This window comes from Peromyscus leucopus, chromosome 8a (genome assembly GCF_004664715.2).
Source record: "Peromyscus leucopus breed LL Stock chromosome 8a, UCI_PerLeu_2.1, whole genome shotgun sequence".
NCBI classification, from domain to species: Eukaryota; Metazoa; Chordata; class Mammalia; order Rodentia; family Cricetidae; genus Peromyscus; species Peromyscus leucopus.
Window position 1 is genome coordinate 47,481,742 of NC_051085.1, and position 18,285 is coordinate 47,500,026.

The following is an 18,285-nucleotide window of genomic DNA, read 5'->3' on the forward strand; positions in this document are numbered from 1 at the left end:
GCCATTTCTGGCGTTTTATTGTATGTGTTGTCATTAGGTGATGGGAGAATGTTCCAGAATGTAGTCGGAACAGTTAGAAAAATCCGTTCGTAGACTGTAGACACTTGTCTTTTTTACATTATTTTATTTCTGGGAGACAGCTTGTTTCGTTGGTTAAATGCATGGATTCTCTAATCAGTTTGCATGGGCTTCAGTCCTAACCTCCAAGCTTGGGTTCTTCTCATTTATAAACAATGATGTGTTTGGTTATTGAGGGGAACTGGATTAACTCATGGGGCAGAACACTTTACCCAGGTGTCTCGTGTGCATTTGGGCTCAGCAGTTAACATCTGCTGTTATTGTTGAAGTCACGCCGTGCTGAGGTTTGGAAGGAAAGGGAAGTAGAGCCACCGCCACAGCTGGAGGCCCTGCAGGTGCCTGCCAGGCCGCAGAGGGGGAGAGGCCATGCGGGCAGTGGCCTCAGTCTTGGACCCGCCTTCCTCCCCCCACATCACCATTCCTGTGCCCCTTGACCTGCTAGTGCCCAGAGCTACGAGATGTGACCCTAGTACGTAAACCAGCCACGCAGTCTGGGCCTGAAAGGGTTGGATCCAACAGTAGAGAGAAGCCAAGCTGGACCAGTGCAGATGCACATGACTCCTTCCCGTGAGGTCATGGGTCTCTGCCTACAGTCAGGTGGAAGCAGGATGTGGTAGGGCGGTCTCAGTGGCCCTCACCTGAAGACTGTCTAACATTGTCCTTCTGGGTGAAGTGTAAGAGTGTAAGGTATTCAACACATCGACGGAATTTGGGGCTGGGAACTCTTTGATTGTTCATTTTGTTTTTGCAACAAAGGGGATTGACGCTAAGGCCTTGTGTATGTTAAGCAAATGCTCTACCACTGGCCTGTGTTTATAGCCCTTAATTAATTAATTAATTAATTAATTAATTTTTATTTTGAGACAAGGTCTTACTGTGGTGGCCAATGAACCCTCCCAGTAGCACAAGACGTTTCTGAGCATGTGATCCTCCTGCCTCAGCTGCCCAAGCCTCCAGGCCCTAAGACTGGCTTTCTGTGTCAGTGATGCGGAGTCCTGTGGGCTCTCTGTCACTGAGCTGGTTCTCCGGGAGCCTTGGGAATGCAGCCATGTCTGCACGGGAAGAAGGAGCAGAGTATGACTGGTGGCCAGTGCCCTGTGGTGGGCACATCACCCCTGTGGTGGGCACATCACTGTACAGGATGTATTCCGGCAAGCGTTTTCATGAATGTTTAAGTAAAAGGCTTAACTTGTCTTTGCTTTCTGTTTAGGCAACTACTCCAGAACGCCAACGTATAGTGGTGTACCCAGTGCAAGCTACAGCGGCCCAGGGCCCGGTATGGGCATCAATGCCAACAACCAGATGCATGGACAAGGGCCAGCGCAGCCATGTGGTGCGGTGCCCCTGGGACGGATGCCTTCCGCTGGGATGCAGAGCAGACCGTTCCCTGGAAACATGAGCAGCGTCACCCCCAGCTCTCCTGGCATGTCTCAGCAGGGAGGGCCAGGAATGGGCCCGCCCATGCCCACTGTGAACCGGAAGGCCCAGGAAGCTGCTGCAGCTGTGATGCAGGCCGCTGCCAACTCAGCACAGAGCAGGTATGCCTCTGAGACAGGTCAGGCAGTGTGCCCACGTGACCAGCACCCACCTGCCCTTTCCTGTAGTCGTCAAGAGCTGCAGTGTTTGTCTTGACATGGGAGGCAAGGTCGGAGAGATGACGGACCGAGGTTTCCGATCCACCGGGGAAGGAACCAAAGTGCCTCTCACTAGCGTCCGTGACTGTAGCCAGAGGACCAGCCCTGTGTCGCATGAAAGGAAATGTCTGCCCAGTTCCACTTCAATGAGCCTTAAGCAGAAAACACTGTAACCTAACTATTTAAAATCTAAAACATTGCAGAAGAAGCAACATGCACTCATACACTTGAACACATAGTTCAAATCTGCACACGCTCACTCGCACATGCACTGGCACACATACTCAAACATGTATAGTCACACCATAAGCTTCTTTATACCATAGAAACTTTGGTCCGGTGTGGTGGCACACACCTTTGATCCCATCACTGGGAGACAGGAGGCAGGCAGGGCCCTGAGAGTTCGAGGCCAGCCTAGACTGCATAACAAGTTCAGGGCCAGTCAGGGATACACAGCGAGACCTTGTCTGTGTCCATGTGTGTACTGTGTGTTGGTTTTAATGAGTATGAGCATGTATGGGATTTTATATTTCATTGTCTGAACACTTTTCTGTCCCAACCAAAATGTGGTTGTTAAAGTAAAAATAGTAGTATTTTAGAAAGTTTAAGCTGGTTAAGGAAGGCTTTGCCCTCTCTGTCCTTGGTTTTAATCTTAATTCTTAATACTAATTTCTTTAAACACTTGACCTGCCTCAAAATGCCATCATTTAAAAATGGATGAAGCAAAGATGAACTTGCTTTGAAAGGATCAGGTGCAGATCTGTCTTTCTAAAAAGCAAGCTCTGGACCTCAGTGGTACCTTCAAAAGTCAGGGAAATTCTGACTTTCATCCAAGAGAAATAAAAGCTAATTGTGCAAGCATGTATGTGTATGTGTGTGTCTCTGTGTCTGTGTGTATTAAATGTATCTGTGGGTGTCTGTGAACATGCATATGTTTAGGTGTGTTTATGTGTCTGTGTGTGTGAATGTGCATGTGTTTAGATGTGTCTGTGTAAACACTCCTGTTTAGGTGTATCTGTGTGTCTATGTGTGTGTGTGTGTGTGTGTGTGTGTGTGTGTGTGTGTGTGTGTGTAAATGTGCATATGTTTAGGTGTGTCTGTGTGTTTGTATTTGTGTGTGAATGTGCATGTGTTTAGATGTATCTCAGTGTATATCTGTGAACATACATGTGTCTAGATGTTTCTGTGTGTCTATGTATCTGGAATCGTGTGTGTTTAGATGTGTCTGTATGTCTATATGTGTTTGTGAACATGCATGTGTTTAGAAGTGTCTATGTGTCTATATGTATCTGGTATATGCATGTGTTGACGTGTCTGTGTATCTGGGTACATGCATATATTTAGATGAATCAGTGTGTCTGTGAACATGCATGTGGTTAGATATGTCTACATGTTTGTGAAGTTGAGAAGTTCATTTCTTCCCCTCTGAAGCTGGTCCTCTGGGAAAGTAGGGTCCCTCAGTCTCATTCTCTTCTCTGAACACTGACGCATTTCCTTTGAGGGATTAAGTGGAAATCCGTCATTCCTCTCCATTCTGTCTTAGCCCTTTACATGCACTTAAAGCCTCCTGACCCTGAGTGTCCACCCTGCAGCCAAACCCGCCGGGCTGAGGGGAATGTTTGAATAGACAGTTGGCTGGAGACGGGCACAGCTGCTCCCATGTAGATGGCTTAAATGAACTGCCCATTGTTGCAGTTCATGACGCCCAGGTTACTTCCCTTCTGTTAAGTAGGAAGTATGTGATTGCATCTGACAGGGCCTCTGTGGCAGCGAGGGGGCAATGGCCAGAGAGCGCACGGCAGGACCCCGCTGGATGCAAGTCTTGGTGCTCCTCTTCTAGATCAGTGTGTAATAGAAATTCCTGTTAGTCCACAGTCTGCTTTCTGTTTTCCATCAGCAGACCAATCCAAAGCCTTAACGTCACATCCTCCCCCATTTAGCGCTCAGCTGTTTAAACGGAGGCCGTTTGTTGATTTTATTTACCTCAAGTCAAAACTATACTTAACTATATCCTCCAATCCATTGAGGGTAGCTGTGAGAATCGACTTTTCTCTCTCCTTGGCCCTTTCCTCCACCTCCGTCAAGTTTGACTGAGCGCCACGCCAGGTGGCTTCCTGGCCCCAGGTAGTGTCTGTGAGCCCCACACCTACACATGGAACGGTGTGTGGACAGGGCCTCAGGCTTAGGCTTCAGAACAGATCCACAGAAGCTGTTCTGTTTCTCTTCAGGCTACTGTATATTAGGTCGCCTGTTATCCCAGCCAGTCTGGGGCTAGGGGCGCCCCATGTCTTCTCCCCTAACTGTGGCAGCTGCAGGCTTCCATGATGCACCAGCCCGACGATTGTGGGCAGGAAGCCACACACTCGGGGCTTGGGGTGGAAGACCTGAGCGTCTGTGCCGGGGCAGTATGATGAAGGCCTGCATTCGGGCCTCCAGGTCCCTTCTGTGCCTGGCTTTCACCTGCCTGGGTTCCTTCATGCCTGAGAAGAAAGGTACATAGTGTGAAATCTCCCACTCTGCTCTCCCCTTTGATGTTGATGTTCTGTGGGGGAACCTGTGTGTGTTGCCATACCCGGAACCCCAGCCCAGGAGCCTGGACACTTGAACAGTAGGGCTTCTGGGCCCCCCAAGGCAGAGGAGAGAGGCCTCCTGGTACTGTTGAGTCTACCTTTGAGCCAATGACTTCTGTTATCTCTTTCTCCAAAGAGGCCTAGAATGTTTGGCCAGGAAAATTCAACATGGTAACCAAGAGTTTTCTGCATATACACGGCGGTGTCTTAGTCTCACCGTCAATACAGGAACATAGACAACATCAAACGTGCTTCTCTCTCCTGCTATGGAACTATACAGCTAGTAAACTGCATGAGTTACTGAGTGGGTTACTAAGCAGTAATATTAGCGGTATCATGTTGCGTATGTTCATCAGACCCTCACGCACTGACTTCCGTGACTTGGTAGTTAGGGACAGGGGAGCTGGGCCTCTGGCTGACCTCGACTGAGGAAGAGCATCAACAGCCTCACAAACAGTGAACCCCCGCTCTGTTCTCATCCCTCCTTTGGCCTGACACCAGCTTTGGGACAGTCTTCCCTTCAGTATGCCTTGATGACGACAGCGAGAGTCATTTTGTCACGGAGAGTCATTAGTTCTATAAACAGGTCCTCACTGCAGACCAACAAAGAATCCTGAGAACGTAATCCTCCAGCCAAAGTCACCACACAAAGAGGCAGACATCCTCGTTCTTGGGGACCTGCTTTCCCTCTCCTGCATTTCCCGTGGTTCCCTCAGGGTCAGCCCATGAGTCTAGAGGAAGCTAACCGTGGGGCAGAAAAGCACTTGTCGTCAGCTGCTGAGCCACAGGCTCTGTCCTCTCCCAGCTCGAGTGCCGTGTAGACCCACAAAGCTGGTGTGGCTGGGCCTTGCCAAGCCACATTAAGCAGCTGTGTAAAATGAATTTAAATGGCATGCATCAGAGGAAAATCTCCTCCACTGGGGCAGAAAATCAATGTTAGCTAACCAGCCTGAGAAGATCAACTCGGCTTCAGCCAGCAGCTTCCAGAGAGCTGCCTGGAAGACAGTGCCTCCTCCTTAATTCAAAACAAGAGGAGGAGCAAATGCCGGAGCTACCCTGACGCCCCACACCTGGCAAAGGCATCCGTGCCTTTTGCCCTGCCTGCCGCCTGTGCTTTGCTTTTCCTGGTTCCAGTATCCTTTCTAAAAGAGAAAGAACTCCCAGTTTTGTCTCTCTGTAGGTCACCCCATCTGCCCCACTTTGCAGAGAGCCAGCCTCCTGTGCCCGTTTTCAGAGGGCAGGCTTGGCTGTGAGAAAGAGTGTGTTACAAGTCTCTGCACCCGTGGCCGAGAGCCCTGGTTTGAGCATGTTCTGTTGCTCTGTGCTGTAGCTGTCTGGCGTCAGACTCACTGTTTGGTCTTTTTTTTCCCCCATCCATGGGTGGCAGGTGAAGCCACTTTAGAAAATGTGTTTCTTTTCGGGGAGGAAGTGAAAGCTTAACCTTTGGGCAGCCACAGTTTGTTAGACTGTTCTCTTTGTCCTTCCCAGAGAGCCTGGAGCCTGGGAAAGAATCACAGAAGGACAAATGGTTGATGAAGGTGGGAAGCGTGTGTCTGTGATTTAGCCCAGGCAGCCAGCTTGTGGTAGAGAGGAGGGATTGTGCACGGGTATTGTGATGATGAGTTCACAAGTGGAGTGTAAGATACAGGAGAAAACGTCAGCTTAACCGTTTGAAAAGTGTTGTTTTTGGGGTGACTTGTAAGTGTAAATCCACCTGCTGCGTTGAATACGCTACAAATACATAGGTTGTTTCTCTTGGTGACCCCTGCCGATGAAGGAGTGAGTGCATCTGTAATAGAAAGCAGAATGGTTTCTTCTGTGCACGTGCTGAGTTAGACACCTGACGGTACCTAAACATTCCAAGTTCGTGATTTATGAGGAGTAGCTGCACTCAGAAGGGGCCTTGCTGTGTATTGTTTTAAAGCGTCAGTAGTTAATGTGGTTTAACTCTGGAGTGTGGCGTCTGTTCCAAGCATAGTCTGCCAGAAGCTGGGGAAGACCTTGGCCCCCTGCTTCCTGAAAAGCCCGTGCCATGAATCCTAGACACAGGCACAGCTTCTAAGGTGTTTTCAGTGACAGTTCATTATCTGTGGCCTTGACAGCACGGGCAATCATGTGAGGGAGCTTTCCTCACCCCTGCGCTGTGTCCTGCGCTGTTCATTCCTTCTAAGAAAAAGCTGCAATTCTAAGCCGTTGGCCTCTGCCAAATACAGTGGTTAATATATGGATCTGGGTACTTGACACTTGCCTAGATTTATTTTTCTTAGAAATTCTTCCAAGGAAGAACCACAACTTCAGTTTCCAAAAGTCTGACAAATTCCTGACAGCCACCCCTAGCATCCTATAAACTTTGGTGGCTTCTTAAGTGACTTCCGATTGTTTGTGTCACAGGTCTGCCATTGGTCTGTAAGGTCTGCCACAGGTCTTTATCCTGTTCTCATTGTGTGAGTTCCCCCAAGAGGCAGAATTTCAATTATAGGGTGGCAGAGTCTGGAGCCAGAGTGTTTGTGGACACTGTCCAGTCTCTGCCCTTTATTGTGTGGTGGAGGAGACTGAGTCCGCTGAGGTCACCAGAACAGGCCATTGAGTTGAGGGCGGGCACAGCAGATGCAAGGGTCCTGTCTGTCTTGTCCTGTGAGTGCTGTCCCTAAACTTGGTGAAGGGGTGGACTCTTGCTTTGCACACTTTGCACACTTACTCTATAAAGGCTGTTCTGCTATTAGAAAAGGGAACTGAACATGTGTCTGAGCGAGACTGTCCTATCCACAGAGGGCTGAACTCTACCTTCCTATGCTGGAGAGGACATGGCCCATGTACCTGCCTGGAGCCTGGGGCCTCAGCATCTCGGGGACTTTGTCTCAGGAAAGGCAGTAGGCCTTTGCTGGTACCCGGATGGGTGGGAGTCCAGTCTTTTTCACCCTGTGGTTGCCCACACCAGTACTGCTCCATCCTTCACCGTTAAACCTGAGGGAGAAGCAGCTGTGTGCAGGCCATGTGCTGGTAGAATCAGTCAGTCTGAAGCCTCACTGAGCTTATCTAGAAGGGTCTAGTGAGTATCAGGAATGTGAGCATGCATACCTATGTTCTAATGCTTACAGCAGGGCCACAGAAAATGTGAGCATGTATGCCTGCATTCCCATGCTTACCCCGGGGCCACAGAAATCAGCTGTGCTCCAATAGGAAGCTGTGAATATGAACTGATACCCTTTTCATCCTACTCAGTTGGAAGCAGAATGGATGATCTTTGAAATCCTGTCGGTTACTATATCATGGCTAACAACAACACAAGCATTCAAAGTGTTGAAGGAGCTGAGCTTTGCCAGACAAGGTGACCAGCAGCCTTCCTCTGGGGAAGAGGGGCTGGAGCTGATACAGGCAGAAGTTAGTCTGGCTTCCTGCAGAGACGGCTCTGCCTGTCCTGGTGTGTACCACACGTCCACACACTCCCGGCGACTGTCCTTGTTAAGCCGCGTTCCTCATAAGCTTCCTACCCTGTGCTGCTATTTGCCGGCGAGGTACTTTTTCTGTATTTTGCTCTGAGGCCACTGTGACGCCATTCTGCTGATGGACATGCAGCCAACGATGTGGAAATGCATTAATGGAGAGAGAGAGAGTGCATTAACATGTCAAAGAGACCAAGCCAAAAAAAAAAAAAAAAACCATAGCTCAAGCCCCTGTTACAGTGCAGTCCCCATGCTGGAGACAGTGAATGATTTGAATTAACTAAGATATAGCCCTTCGGATTTTGGACAATTAGGTTTCAACATAATAGCTATGATTTGAAGTCATGTTATTGAAAGACAAAAAGGACAAATTTCAAAGGCTGACATAGTTTTTATTTCTGAAATTAGATATAAGCCTTTGTGTTATCATCTAAATACTATGCTTTCATTCTTGGTCCCTTTTTTCTTTCCAAACTTAGAATTTGAATGAATATTATTATGTTATTTTAAGATTATCAATTAACTCTTTCAGAGTTACAAAATTATTATGGAAGCTATAAATTACATTAATAAATATTCAAATAAAAAATAGTAAAGCGTAAATCCTTAGAGGACTAAAGAGTTGTCTTTAAAAGATGAGATCCAGTGAATCAAATTATGAAATATACAGCAAATCTTGAATGGACTCGAGTCCAAAGCCCAATCCCAGGCTTTCAGGGGGACAAGGCTGTGTGCCCGTGTTTTGACAGATGTCCTGGGTGGTTCTGTGTAGAAAGCTGACTCATCTGAGCACTGGTGTCCTCAGAAGCACCCTGACAAGCCAGGAGGGAAAGGCAGGGGCGTGGCAGGGCCACCTTCTCCATGATGCGCATCAAGCCAGGAACATAGCTGGAGCTCATGTGTCCTGAGCAGGACCAGGAGGAGCTGGGCTCCATGCAAACCAGACACTTAGCACTTGGCCCTCTGTTAACCCAGGCCAGAGTTCATCTCCACTAACCAGTCTTACTTCGCCTCCTGCCATCAAGGAGACGATGGACCGCCCCTTTAATTAAGTTAGTCTCTCTCCATACTCCATAGCCTGCCTGTCCTTTCTCTGTGCCCCTGCTTGATGGTCTAGGCCACTCGCTTTTGCTTCTGTCTTCAGAGTCCTCCTGTGGTGTCTGCCCCACCATGCTCTTCACGTACACTAAACAAGCTGGATCATCCCATCCAGTGTCAGCATGGTGGTCCCCCACCCGTTGGGAATCCTCAGCTATGTGGCCCAGCCACTCCAGTTCCTCAGAGTTAGGAAACGCCAGGTGTCACTGAGGCCGAGGACTGCACTGGCAGCCTGCCAGACTCTCTGCCAGACAGCCCTGGGAGTGGGGAGGCTTCTCAGCCCACTGCAGTTTTCACTGGAGGCTCGGAGAGGGCAGGGGGTGCAGAAGAGGTGCCCTAAGGCTTGGCCTCATCCAGTTTAAGTACCTGGTAGCCTTGTAAAGTCCACAGGAAGAAACAGACTCCTGACCACCCATGGCAACCTTAGTTTACTGGTATTGAGGACCCTGGGATGTGACACCTTATGAGTCCCTCCTAATCTTGTTCTTCATACTTATTTTGACTTATACTTCTGTCATCAACAATCAGACCAAAGCTGTCAGCCATAGGGTTCGGCTCTTGGTCGTGCTGGAGTGCCTTTGTTAAGGCCCCTGCAGGCGGGGGCCTGATCGAGTCCTGGGCTCTACTCACAGGGCAGAGATGATGAGATTCTTATTCAGCAGTACCTTGCTTTCCTAAGTTAAATGACTTCATGGCCTAGCCTTATTGAGAAACTGTGAGGACTATTCTGAAAACCTATTATAAGCTGGGTGTGGTGGCTCATGCCTGTAATTCTAACACTTGGGAGACTGAGCCAGGAGGATTACCACAAGTTCAAGGGAAACCTGGGCTGTATAGTGAGCTCCAGGCTAACCTGGGCTATAGAAGGAAACCCTGTCTTAAAAATAGAAAAGAAAAATCAGAAATGACTATATTTGTGTTCCCTGGAGAAGCACATTGCTTGTTTGTAGGCTTAGGAAATACTGCCAAGACACAGTATATAGGATGGGGAACTCGAGACCCAAATTAATTTTGTAAGCTGAGTGGCAGGTCTACTAAGGTACTAAAGATCGCAGAAAATGCCTGCAAGATATATGTATCCTTAATTATCTTAGCGCTAAAGCATCGCTTTGATTACTCCTCGGTGCATGTTAATGAGCCCCTCAGTGTCTGCCAAGATCACACATCCTCTGTGTCTGTGGCTGGCATTCACAGACCTCCAGGACCCCTGAGCCTCACTCTGTTAAGTTACATCTAGACACTGTCCCTCACACTTGTCACGTGGAAGGGAATGTTCAGGTAGGGCAAGGACATGCAATGTGGCTATTTCTAACACAGCAGAGGAGCATCTTCCTTGTAAATGAATCCAGAATTTTCTTAATGTTATGATAACCTCAAGATAAAATGTTGTTAGCATCTTCGTATGCAGTGTGGTTAGAAAGAGGCATTTTATGTGGGCACATTGATGACAGCTGTTTTTTCTTGTCCAAGCAGAGGACTGTGTAATTGTGTCTTGTTGGAGCAGGTGGACTATAGCATGGAACCAGAACCCATCAGAGTCCTGCAGTCACCTGCCTCCCTCAGGAAAGCACTGTCTCTGAGACCACTGCTGCCCTCAGTGGCTTCATCAGGCCAAGCATGCAAGGCAGTGAACACCCTGAGAACCAGCCAGAAAGGACTAGAATGGAAATCTCTGAATTAAGTGTGTTCAAAATCTTAGTTCAGTTTTGTATCATTAATAAATGCCACATGAAACAGAACAGTAGACTCAACAAATCACAGTCAGCTTTGAAGATGAAGAGATCATCCTTAGTCGCCAATAAAATCCAAACTGCCAGAGACCAAATTTGTATTTTCTCTATACTCTGAGGTCAGAGCCCTTGAGCTCCATTTATTTAGGTTGGTCTGGGAGCAAGTAAGGATAGGTGAGACACTAGAGGAGAGGACAGGCTAGGTCTGCAAGGCACACGGTGATGCTGCTGGGCAGTGGGATGGTGATGCAAAGTAACTTCGGAAGGGAGAGATGTTTGCGATGGTGTGAGCTTTTGTGAGACCTCAGTGATGTGCAGAGCCGCATGGGAAGGGTTCCACCAAACTCTGCAGGAGAAACACAGCTCTGTGGACAGTTGTGCAGACAGGTGGAAGGCTTTGGAGATGGCCTTGGAGCAGATACAAGGTCACAGAGCCTCACTCAAGGCAAGGAGCTGACATCTGAAGAGCTGGGCTTCTCTACTGCAAAGTCCATTCTGAAGTCTGTGCTGGCAAACTGCTCCTCTGTGGAAAACCACTGTTCTCCCATTCTTCAGAGAAAAGAAAAGAAACTTAAACGTCTCCACGGTGTCTCAGTCACTCTGCCCCTCCAACTGCCCAGTCCCTTTTCTTATTTTGCCACCTTTCATCCAAGGTGCCATTATCTTACCTAGATCTTTGCAGCAGCCTCCTGAGGCCATGCTCTCTTTCCTCCTGTCCACACAGTCAGAGGACTGTGTCTTTAAAACACATGTTCTGTGTCCTCTCTGCTGCTTAAAAGTGCCCTAGACCCCTCTGTTTCTTAGGGTAAGGATGGAGCCTCCTTACTGGGCTCTGCTTACACCAAGTGCCTCTGTGGGTCTCTGCTCCTCACTGGCTGCAGATCTGGGGGGGGGAGCACTAGCCCTTCCTCAGGGAACATTCTTCCCCATTATGGCAAGGTCTGATGGTGTGTAGACCTCTGTTCTCTCACAAAGCAAGCTTGTAGCTTTGAGCAGGCTGCTGGTCGCTTGTTGTGTGTGGTTTGGGCCACGTCTGTGTCCCTTGAAGTTACTATCTCTAGTCCCGTGTACAACCCCAGCCTTGGCAGATAACTGAGTGTCATATCTCACCCAGTGGAAGGGATTTCTGCTTAATTTTACTTAACCTAGTGCGTCTTCTAGCACAAAGGGTATGGAACACTGTGTTTTGTTTAAGTAGACCGTGGTCCTGTGTTTTTACGGGGACCCATGATTATTAAATCAAGGGCACTCAAGTCTGTTCTATGTCTCTCTTCAGTAATCCAAATGCAGTTTGGCTCTCACAGGATTGACTGGCCAGAGCCACTGACTTGTGGGAATAATCAGGACATGATTTTGCCCCCAGCCTTGTCAAGGCGGCTGCTGCAGGCAGGCTGATGGATCAGCCATGGCAAAAACTGACCCAGGCAAGACACCCTGCTTCTCCACTTCGCTTGTGTTGCTTGAGGGCCATAGATATATCTTCCTCTCTTCAGACACTAGACTTGATGATTTCAGAGGGTTTTCCTCTCCATGGTGCTTTGGAGGAGTCACCATGCAGTTCTCTCGGAAGTCTGTTTCACCGGTGATGCGCACTGGGTGTGTGGAAAGTTTGTGTGGATAGCATTTTAAATAGGGAGCTTCCCAGAGAATCAAAGAAGCATATGAAGAAATAAGCTTGGCTGGAATTGGGGCTGGTTAGGATTTCACTGTTGTGACAAGAGGTAGAGTGTCCCAAATGTCACTGCTAGCCTGGTTCCTTTTGTCAGGATGGCATTTTTATTACTTTCCAGTGTCTCCACCCTCCCTGGCCGTCCGTGGAGAGCAGGTGATGTAGATGTGACCATCCGCTCCTACTGCAGTAACTCTGCATTCTAGACATGGGGCAGGAGTGGTTCTCTCTGCTGGCTCTGCGGGGAACTTCGTCCACATGGGGTTCTGTGCCAGGGTATTCCGTCTGTCCCTGCTCTTCAGATATGCTCACAGCTTTTTCCCACCCTTAAAGGGAAAAAACTAGTTGTCAGTTACCAAAACAATAAAGCTTTGCCTTTCTAGCACCCCAAACTGCATGGACTTGATCTCATTCTAAATTAACACTCTGTCCTCTTCCTAGCTGCCAGAGATGTTCACCAGGAGGCGCCCAGAGCCATGCATGCTAAGGAAGACCTAGAAGCATTACCTTCTTTTCATGAAGGAATGAAAGTCTTTAGTAATTAGGTTCAGTTTCATTTCAAGACAGGGTGACCACAACAATCATTATCACAAAGCCTTTTGTGTCTGATGGTTAGAGACAAGGTCTCAACCTGTGTAAGCTAGGTTGGCCTCAAGTTGCATGGTCCTCTAGCCTTAGCCACCTGAGGCCTACGATTGCAGGTGTTGGCCATACCCTACCTCAAAGCCTTCCTAATAGGCAGTTCCTAAATAGAAGTATGTCCCTGAAGAACTGCCAGTTAAACCTTTGAGCACTCTGCTAACAGCACCATCCTTGGCTAGAGAGCAGAATCCGCTAGCCGAGTTACGGGAAGCAGGGGGGAGTACGTTTGGAACTGCCGTGGCCTGTACCTTATGTACGCCTAGACCAGTAGCCCTTCCTGGAGCAGAGGAACCCAGTAGCTCCACAGAAACCATTATCATCCTAGCAGATTCCTAGTACAGCTCCATCAAGTTAGAACTCTCAGAAGCCCAGAAGCAGAAGTTGCTGATAAAACTGATCAAAGGGGGAAGCTTCCCGAGACGAAAACTAGGTTGATGTGGCAAAGCATCTAAAACTGCACTTGAGGTTGATACAAGGAAAGGCCAACCTCCCAAAAGAAAGCCCCTTCATGGCTACTTCCCTGGTATTGAAATGGCAATTCATGAAGTTCTTACCTTGAAAATGTCTTAAAGTGGGACTGAGACGTGGCTTAGTGGTTAGGACCACTGTTCTTGTAAAGAGCCTGGGTTCGGTTCCCAGCACCCATGAAGTGGCTCACAACCACGTGTAACTCCCAGTTCCAGGGCGCCTGATTCCCTCTTCTGACCTCCTCAGGCACCAGGTACACATGTGATGAGCATATAAACATGCAAGCAAAACACTCATACTTACAAAGTAAAAACAAATCTAAAAAAAATGTTAATGTCTTCCATGGAAAGTCCCTGAAAAGACCTGATGGTGCGGGCTTATTTTCACAAACAGCTCAGTAAAGGGTAGCCCTATTCAGAGAGGCCTTGTGGGGGACAGAGCCTCAGGGCAGTACCTGCCGGCCTTATTGTAAATTGTTCTCATAGGAGCCTGGGTTTATCATAGACTGACAGGCTCATCTTCACCTCGTCCCAACCCAAGGTCCGTTTAACTAAAGCTCCTCCAGGCAGGCTGCTGATAACCAAAGTGGGAACTCCATCTTCCAGCAAGCGTCCTGTTCAGAAGTTCAGGGCGCTTGTCTGGGGTTTATCTGAAAGACACAGAGAGCCGTTCCAGTGGGAGCTGCTTCTCAAACAGTTACGTGGTGCTAGACTGTCTCTGTGGATAAATACAGTGTTCCTAAGAAGAATGCTGAGACCAAGCAACATGGGAAGAGGGCTCTGGCGTCTTCACGGGGTACTTGCAAGCACCCACCAACCTAGAAGTTAGTCAGGAGCCCCCGAGTGATGGTAGTTCTGTCACATACCAACTACAGTGGGCACTCTGAGGCTGGCCAGCAACCTCTAGACATTTTCAGTGGCTCCCAGAGCCAGGCACACACCATCCTCTCAGGAATGTCTTCTCAAGACCCTAGTGAGTATGGGACAGAAAGATTCCCCTGAATGGTCTTTACTGTGAACAAAAGGAAAAAACAAATCCTTAAACCTTTGATTCTTTGATTTAAAAAAAAAAAAAGTTCTTCTTTTAATTCCTTGTATAAGGCAGATAGTTGAGTCCACTAGAAATTTATACACAAAAGAAATATACTTCATGGTTTTGAACAGTAATTTATTTGAATCTTTTAAATCTTGTGAAAATGTTGACTTCTGTACATTAAGAAGGTAGCTCAGACAGTGAATAGTTAGTTGTTTGGAACAGGTGAGAGAAGAGTGACCTTGGCCCGTCTCTCGGGGTTACTCCTGGCAGCATCAGAGCCACATTGGGGCAAGCTTTTCAGGGGGTGCTGTTACCTAAGGCAAGCTTTTCAGGGGGTGCTCTTACCTAAGGCAAGCTTTTCAGGGGGTGCTCTTACCTAAGGCAAGCTTTTCAGGGGGTGCTCTTACCTAAGGCAAGCTTAGCCTACAGCGGAGAGTCCCAAAACGTCCTGCACAATCAGCCAGACTTCCTGTTGCGGTGAAATGTCCCTGGCCAAGCAGACCTCCATGCCACTTAGGTCCTCTCCCACCTCACTGCTGGCAGTCGAGTGAAAGGAATTGTGTCTTTCTGAGCATAAGCTAAATCCCTAAGAGGTGGCGGCATCTCTGAAGTAAAAACACTTCAGCTCTTCCTTTTATGTGACATCATGGGACAGAGGAAGCGTTTGGACTCCACTTCCGGAAGTCCGAGGTCTTCCTCATCACTCCTTAAACCACATGTATAGATGCTGTCTTTTTAATGCTGTCAAAAAGTTAAATAATAGGACTGAGGCGGAAGCAGGCCTTTCTCATACCCATTATATCAGAAAATTTGGGGCAAAGGATTGCTTTAATAGGCTCCTCAGACTTCCCCTTCATTGTTTTTCATCTCTTGACTTCTGGTTTGGATGTGAGGATACTAAGCAGTGTGAGTGGTCAGCTCTTGTTATGAATTAGGGCTGGAAAGTGGTTAAGGGCACATGGTGCTCTTACAGAGGACCTGGGCTCGGCTCCCAACACCCATGCAGGCAGCTCCCAACCGCCTGTGACTCCAGCTCCACGGGGTCCAACATCTCAGGCCTCCATGGACACCTGTATATTCATAGTCTCTCTCTGTCTCTGTCTCTCTCCCCCTCTCCCCCCCCCTCACACACACACACACATACACACACACAATACACAACACACTAATTCATTAGTTAGACCTTAATTTAATGAGATGCAGCATCTGGACTGGGGTTGTACCTCTGCCTTAGAGTTTGGGGCTGGGCAAGTGGAGCAGGGCAGGGATGGGATGACCCAGGATTGGATCCCTGGTGCCAAACAGGATAAAGAAAAAAAGTATTTTTAAAAATGAGATGTTGGTTTGGCTTGCTTTTGTAATTTGTTTTTATCTCAGGTCCCTTACTCCTGCTTCTGTTTATCTTAGACGTAGTGAATAATAACTCAGAACACTCGACACGATTATGAATGTAACTTATTTGTGCAACTTGTGAAGAGCGTATTGAATCTTTACCAGCCGGTAGACTTCAGCCCCTCTGAAGCGTGCCAGGCTGGCCCTCGAGTCTTGAGATGACTGCCAGGGCACTGTGCAGCCGGCGTGGCGCTCAGTGTGTGTGTCCCTGTTCTCTCTCCTGCAGGCAAGGCAGTTTTCCCGGCATGAACCAGGGTGGACTCATGACCTCCAGCTCTCCCTACAGCCAGCCCATGAACAACAGCTCCGGCCTGATGAACACACAGGCACAGCCCTACAGCATGGCTCCTACCATGGTGAACAGCTCCACAGGTAACCAGTGCCTCTGCTTTTCAGGGCCACCCTGCCTTCCTGTCTCCTCCTCTTAGGCTTCCCGGGGAATGTGCCCACCCAAGTGGCCTGAGAAGGGAGAACCCCCCAGTGTCGTAGGCTAAGTCCACGCCTCTGCTTTGGAAGACTTGCTTAGTCTGCGACTTGATGTCAATGTTTTTTCATCGTCTGTACACTACACCAACATGTTTCAAGCGTCTGTATATTCTATATTCTCCTTGTCCTTGGGAGTTAGCAGGAGGACTGAAGGGTCCCAGAGCAGAACTGTCCCTTGGCAGTGACAGAGACGTAAATGTAGTCTCTGCTCTGCAGACAGAGGGGCTGCAGGGCTGGCACAGGAGCCCGAGTCCTCCTTCCTTCCAGGACAGTGCCTGCCCGTGTGTGGCAGTTGGCAGCTCTGGAGACCTATCTGCAGGTTGTCTCGAGTTCTCTAAGTCCCCTTCTTACAAAATCAGGCCTGCTTAGTACATTGAGGGTTCCTAGCCAGTTGTGAGCATTGTATAAGGCCCTCGAGACACTTCTCCAGATCCAAAGCTTCTCAAAGATGAGTGTGACATCAGAAATGAGAAACTGGCGCTTGGCTGAATGGTAGCATCATCCCTTTTGGTAGGATTGGTCCATTGTTTCACACAGGCTTGATATTTTGATGGAGAATCCTCCAAAGCTTTGGGACATGTCAGAAACACATTGTGAGCCCTAACTCCCATGGTCATCAGTTACCATTGACACAGCTTTGCCCGTGTTCTCTGTGTCTGGGTGTCCTGGAAAGTGTCCCCCCCCCCTCTCTCAGAGCTCCCTGTCACAGGGAACAGTCCAGAGGGGCCAGGTGTGTTACCCACACAAGAACGGAGCCACCCATCTCTAGGGGCTCAGTCTGTAAGTTTAGAAAAACACAGAGTAAACTGTGAGCCAAAACATGGGGTTTTCAGTTCCTGAAATGTCCCTTCCTAGTGTAAGGCAGGTGGTGGTCCATGGGGGATTGAAGTGTAGGATCCAGCAGCCTGGCAGCTGGGGCCACCACTCCCTATAGGCTGCCCAGCCCATGCCAGTCTCCGTTGGGACAGCCTCTGTTCTGTCTGACTTCCTGAGACAAAATGACTTTGGAAACGGGAATAAATTTCTATCTACTGTTAGCGATATTCATTGTTCCCTTTTCCTTGAAACCCCAGAGCTCCCAAAATACTAATAGTAAACAGATGGCATGCTGCCCTGACTAGGAAGATCTATGTATTCTTAAGAAAGAACCCGTTTTATGGGAATTCATAGAAAGGGTTTCATTTTATTATACAGATAATTCAGCGATTCATTACTTCATGCAGAGGAAATCTGTTCAGTGAAAGGCCATTTATCCTTACAGCTTTCTGTATAGCATAGTAGTATATTTTTCATGGCATTGTACATTTCAAAGTATTGAATTTTGAATAATTTAAACATTTATCAAATTTTGTTCTACACGTTTATATGATTTTATTTCCACATTATTAAGTCAGATGCTACCTGATAGAAAGTAATCACTGAGAACATCTGAGGAGTATTGACCATCTAGCATTTCTTGGGTCTATTGACAGGTCCGTGTGCGTCTTTTGTGAGTGTGTTAATCTCTCAGAGGACCAGGAATGACAGGTGTCTACTCTGCAGCTCCCCCAGAGCCGTGTGCTCCCCTACACAGTGAGGGTGGCTCATTGTCATGGCCACCTCCGTGGCTTGGGACCGTAGAGATAAACTCCCACGGGTGGCAGCAAGGCATTCCCCCATCGTGTGCCCTGCAGGGAGGAAGGGAGCAGAGATGTAAGCAGGGCCAGCAGTGGGGTTTTCTGAGATTCCGTTAGCACCCCTGTATCCAGCATCCCAGCATTCCCTTCACTGAGCCAGTTAGTGCTGTTAGAAGGTGTGCAGCACGCGCGCGCACACACACACACACACACACACACACACACACACACACACACACGCACGCACTCCTCCTGTCTAGTAACATTGTCACAGGCCTCAGTGAGCGAATAACTACTTAAATGGAGGCAGTGTGAGTTAAATGTGCCAGGTATTACTTCCCTGAGTGCCAGCGGATGTTGGGAGGAAACAGTGGGGGTTTTCCCTCTGAAGGAGCAATTTCGGTTCAGTGGGATATGGATGGTC

General features: G+C 48.3%; 1 protein-coding gene across 1 annotated transcript in view; it reads left to right on the forward strand.

The window, feature by feature from the left end:
* Positions 1-18,285, forward strand: part of Arid1b (AT-rich interaction domain 1B) — a 382,103-nt gene that overhangs the window by 327,237 nt on the left and 36,581 nt on the right. Inside the window, 2 exon segments of the mRNA XM_028888631.2 lie at positions 1,289-1,616; positions 15,986-16,131. Of these exon segments, the coding sequence (XP_028744464.2) occupies positions 1,289-1,616; positions 15,986-16,131 (474 nt within the window).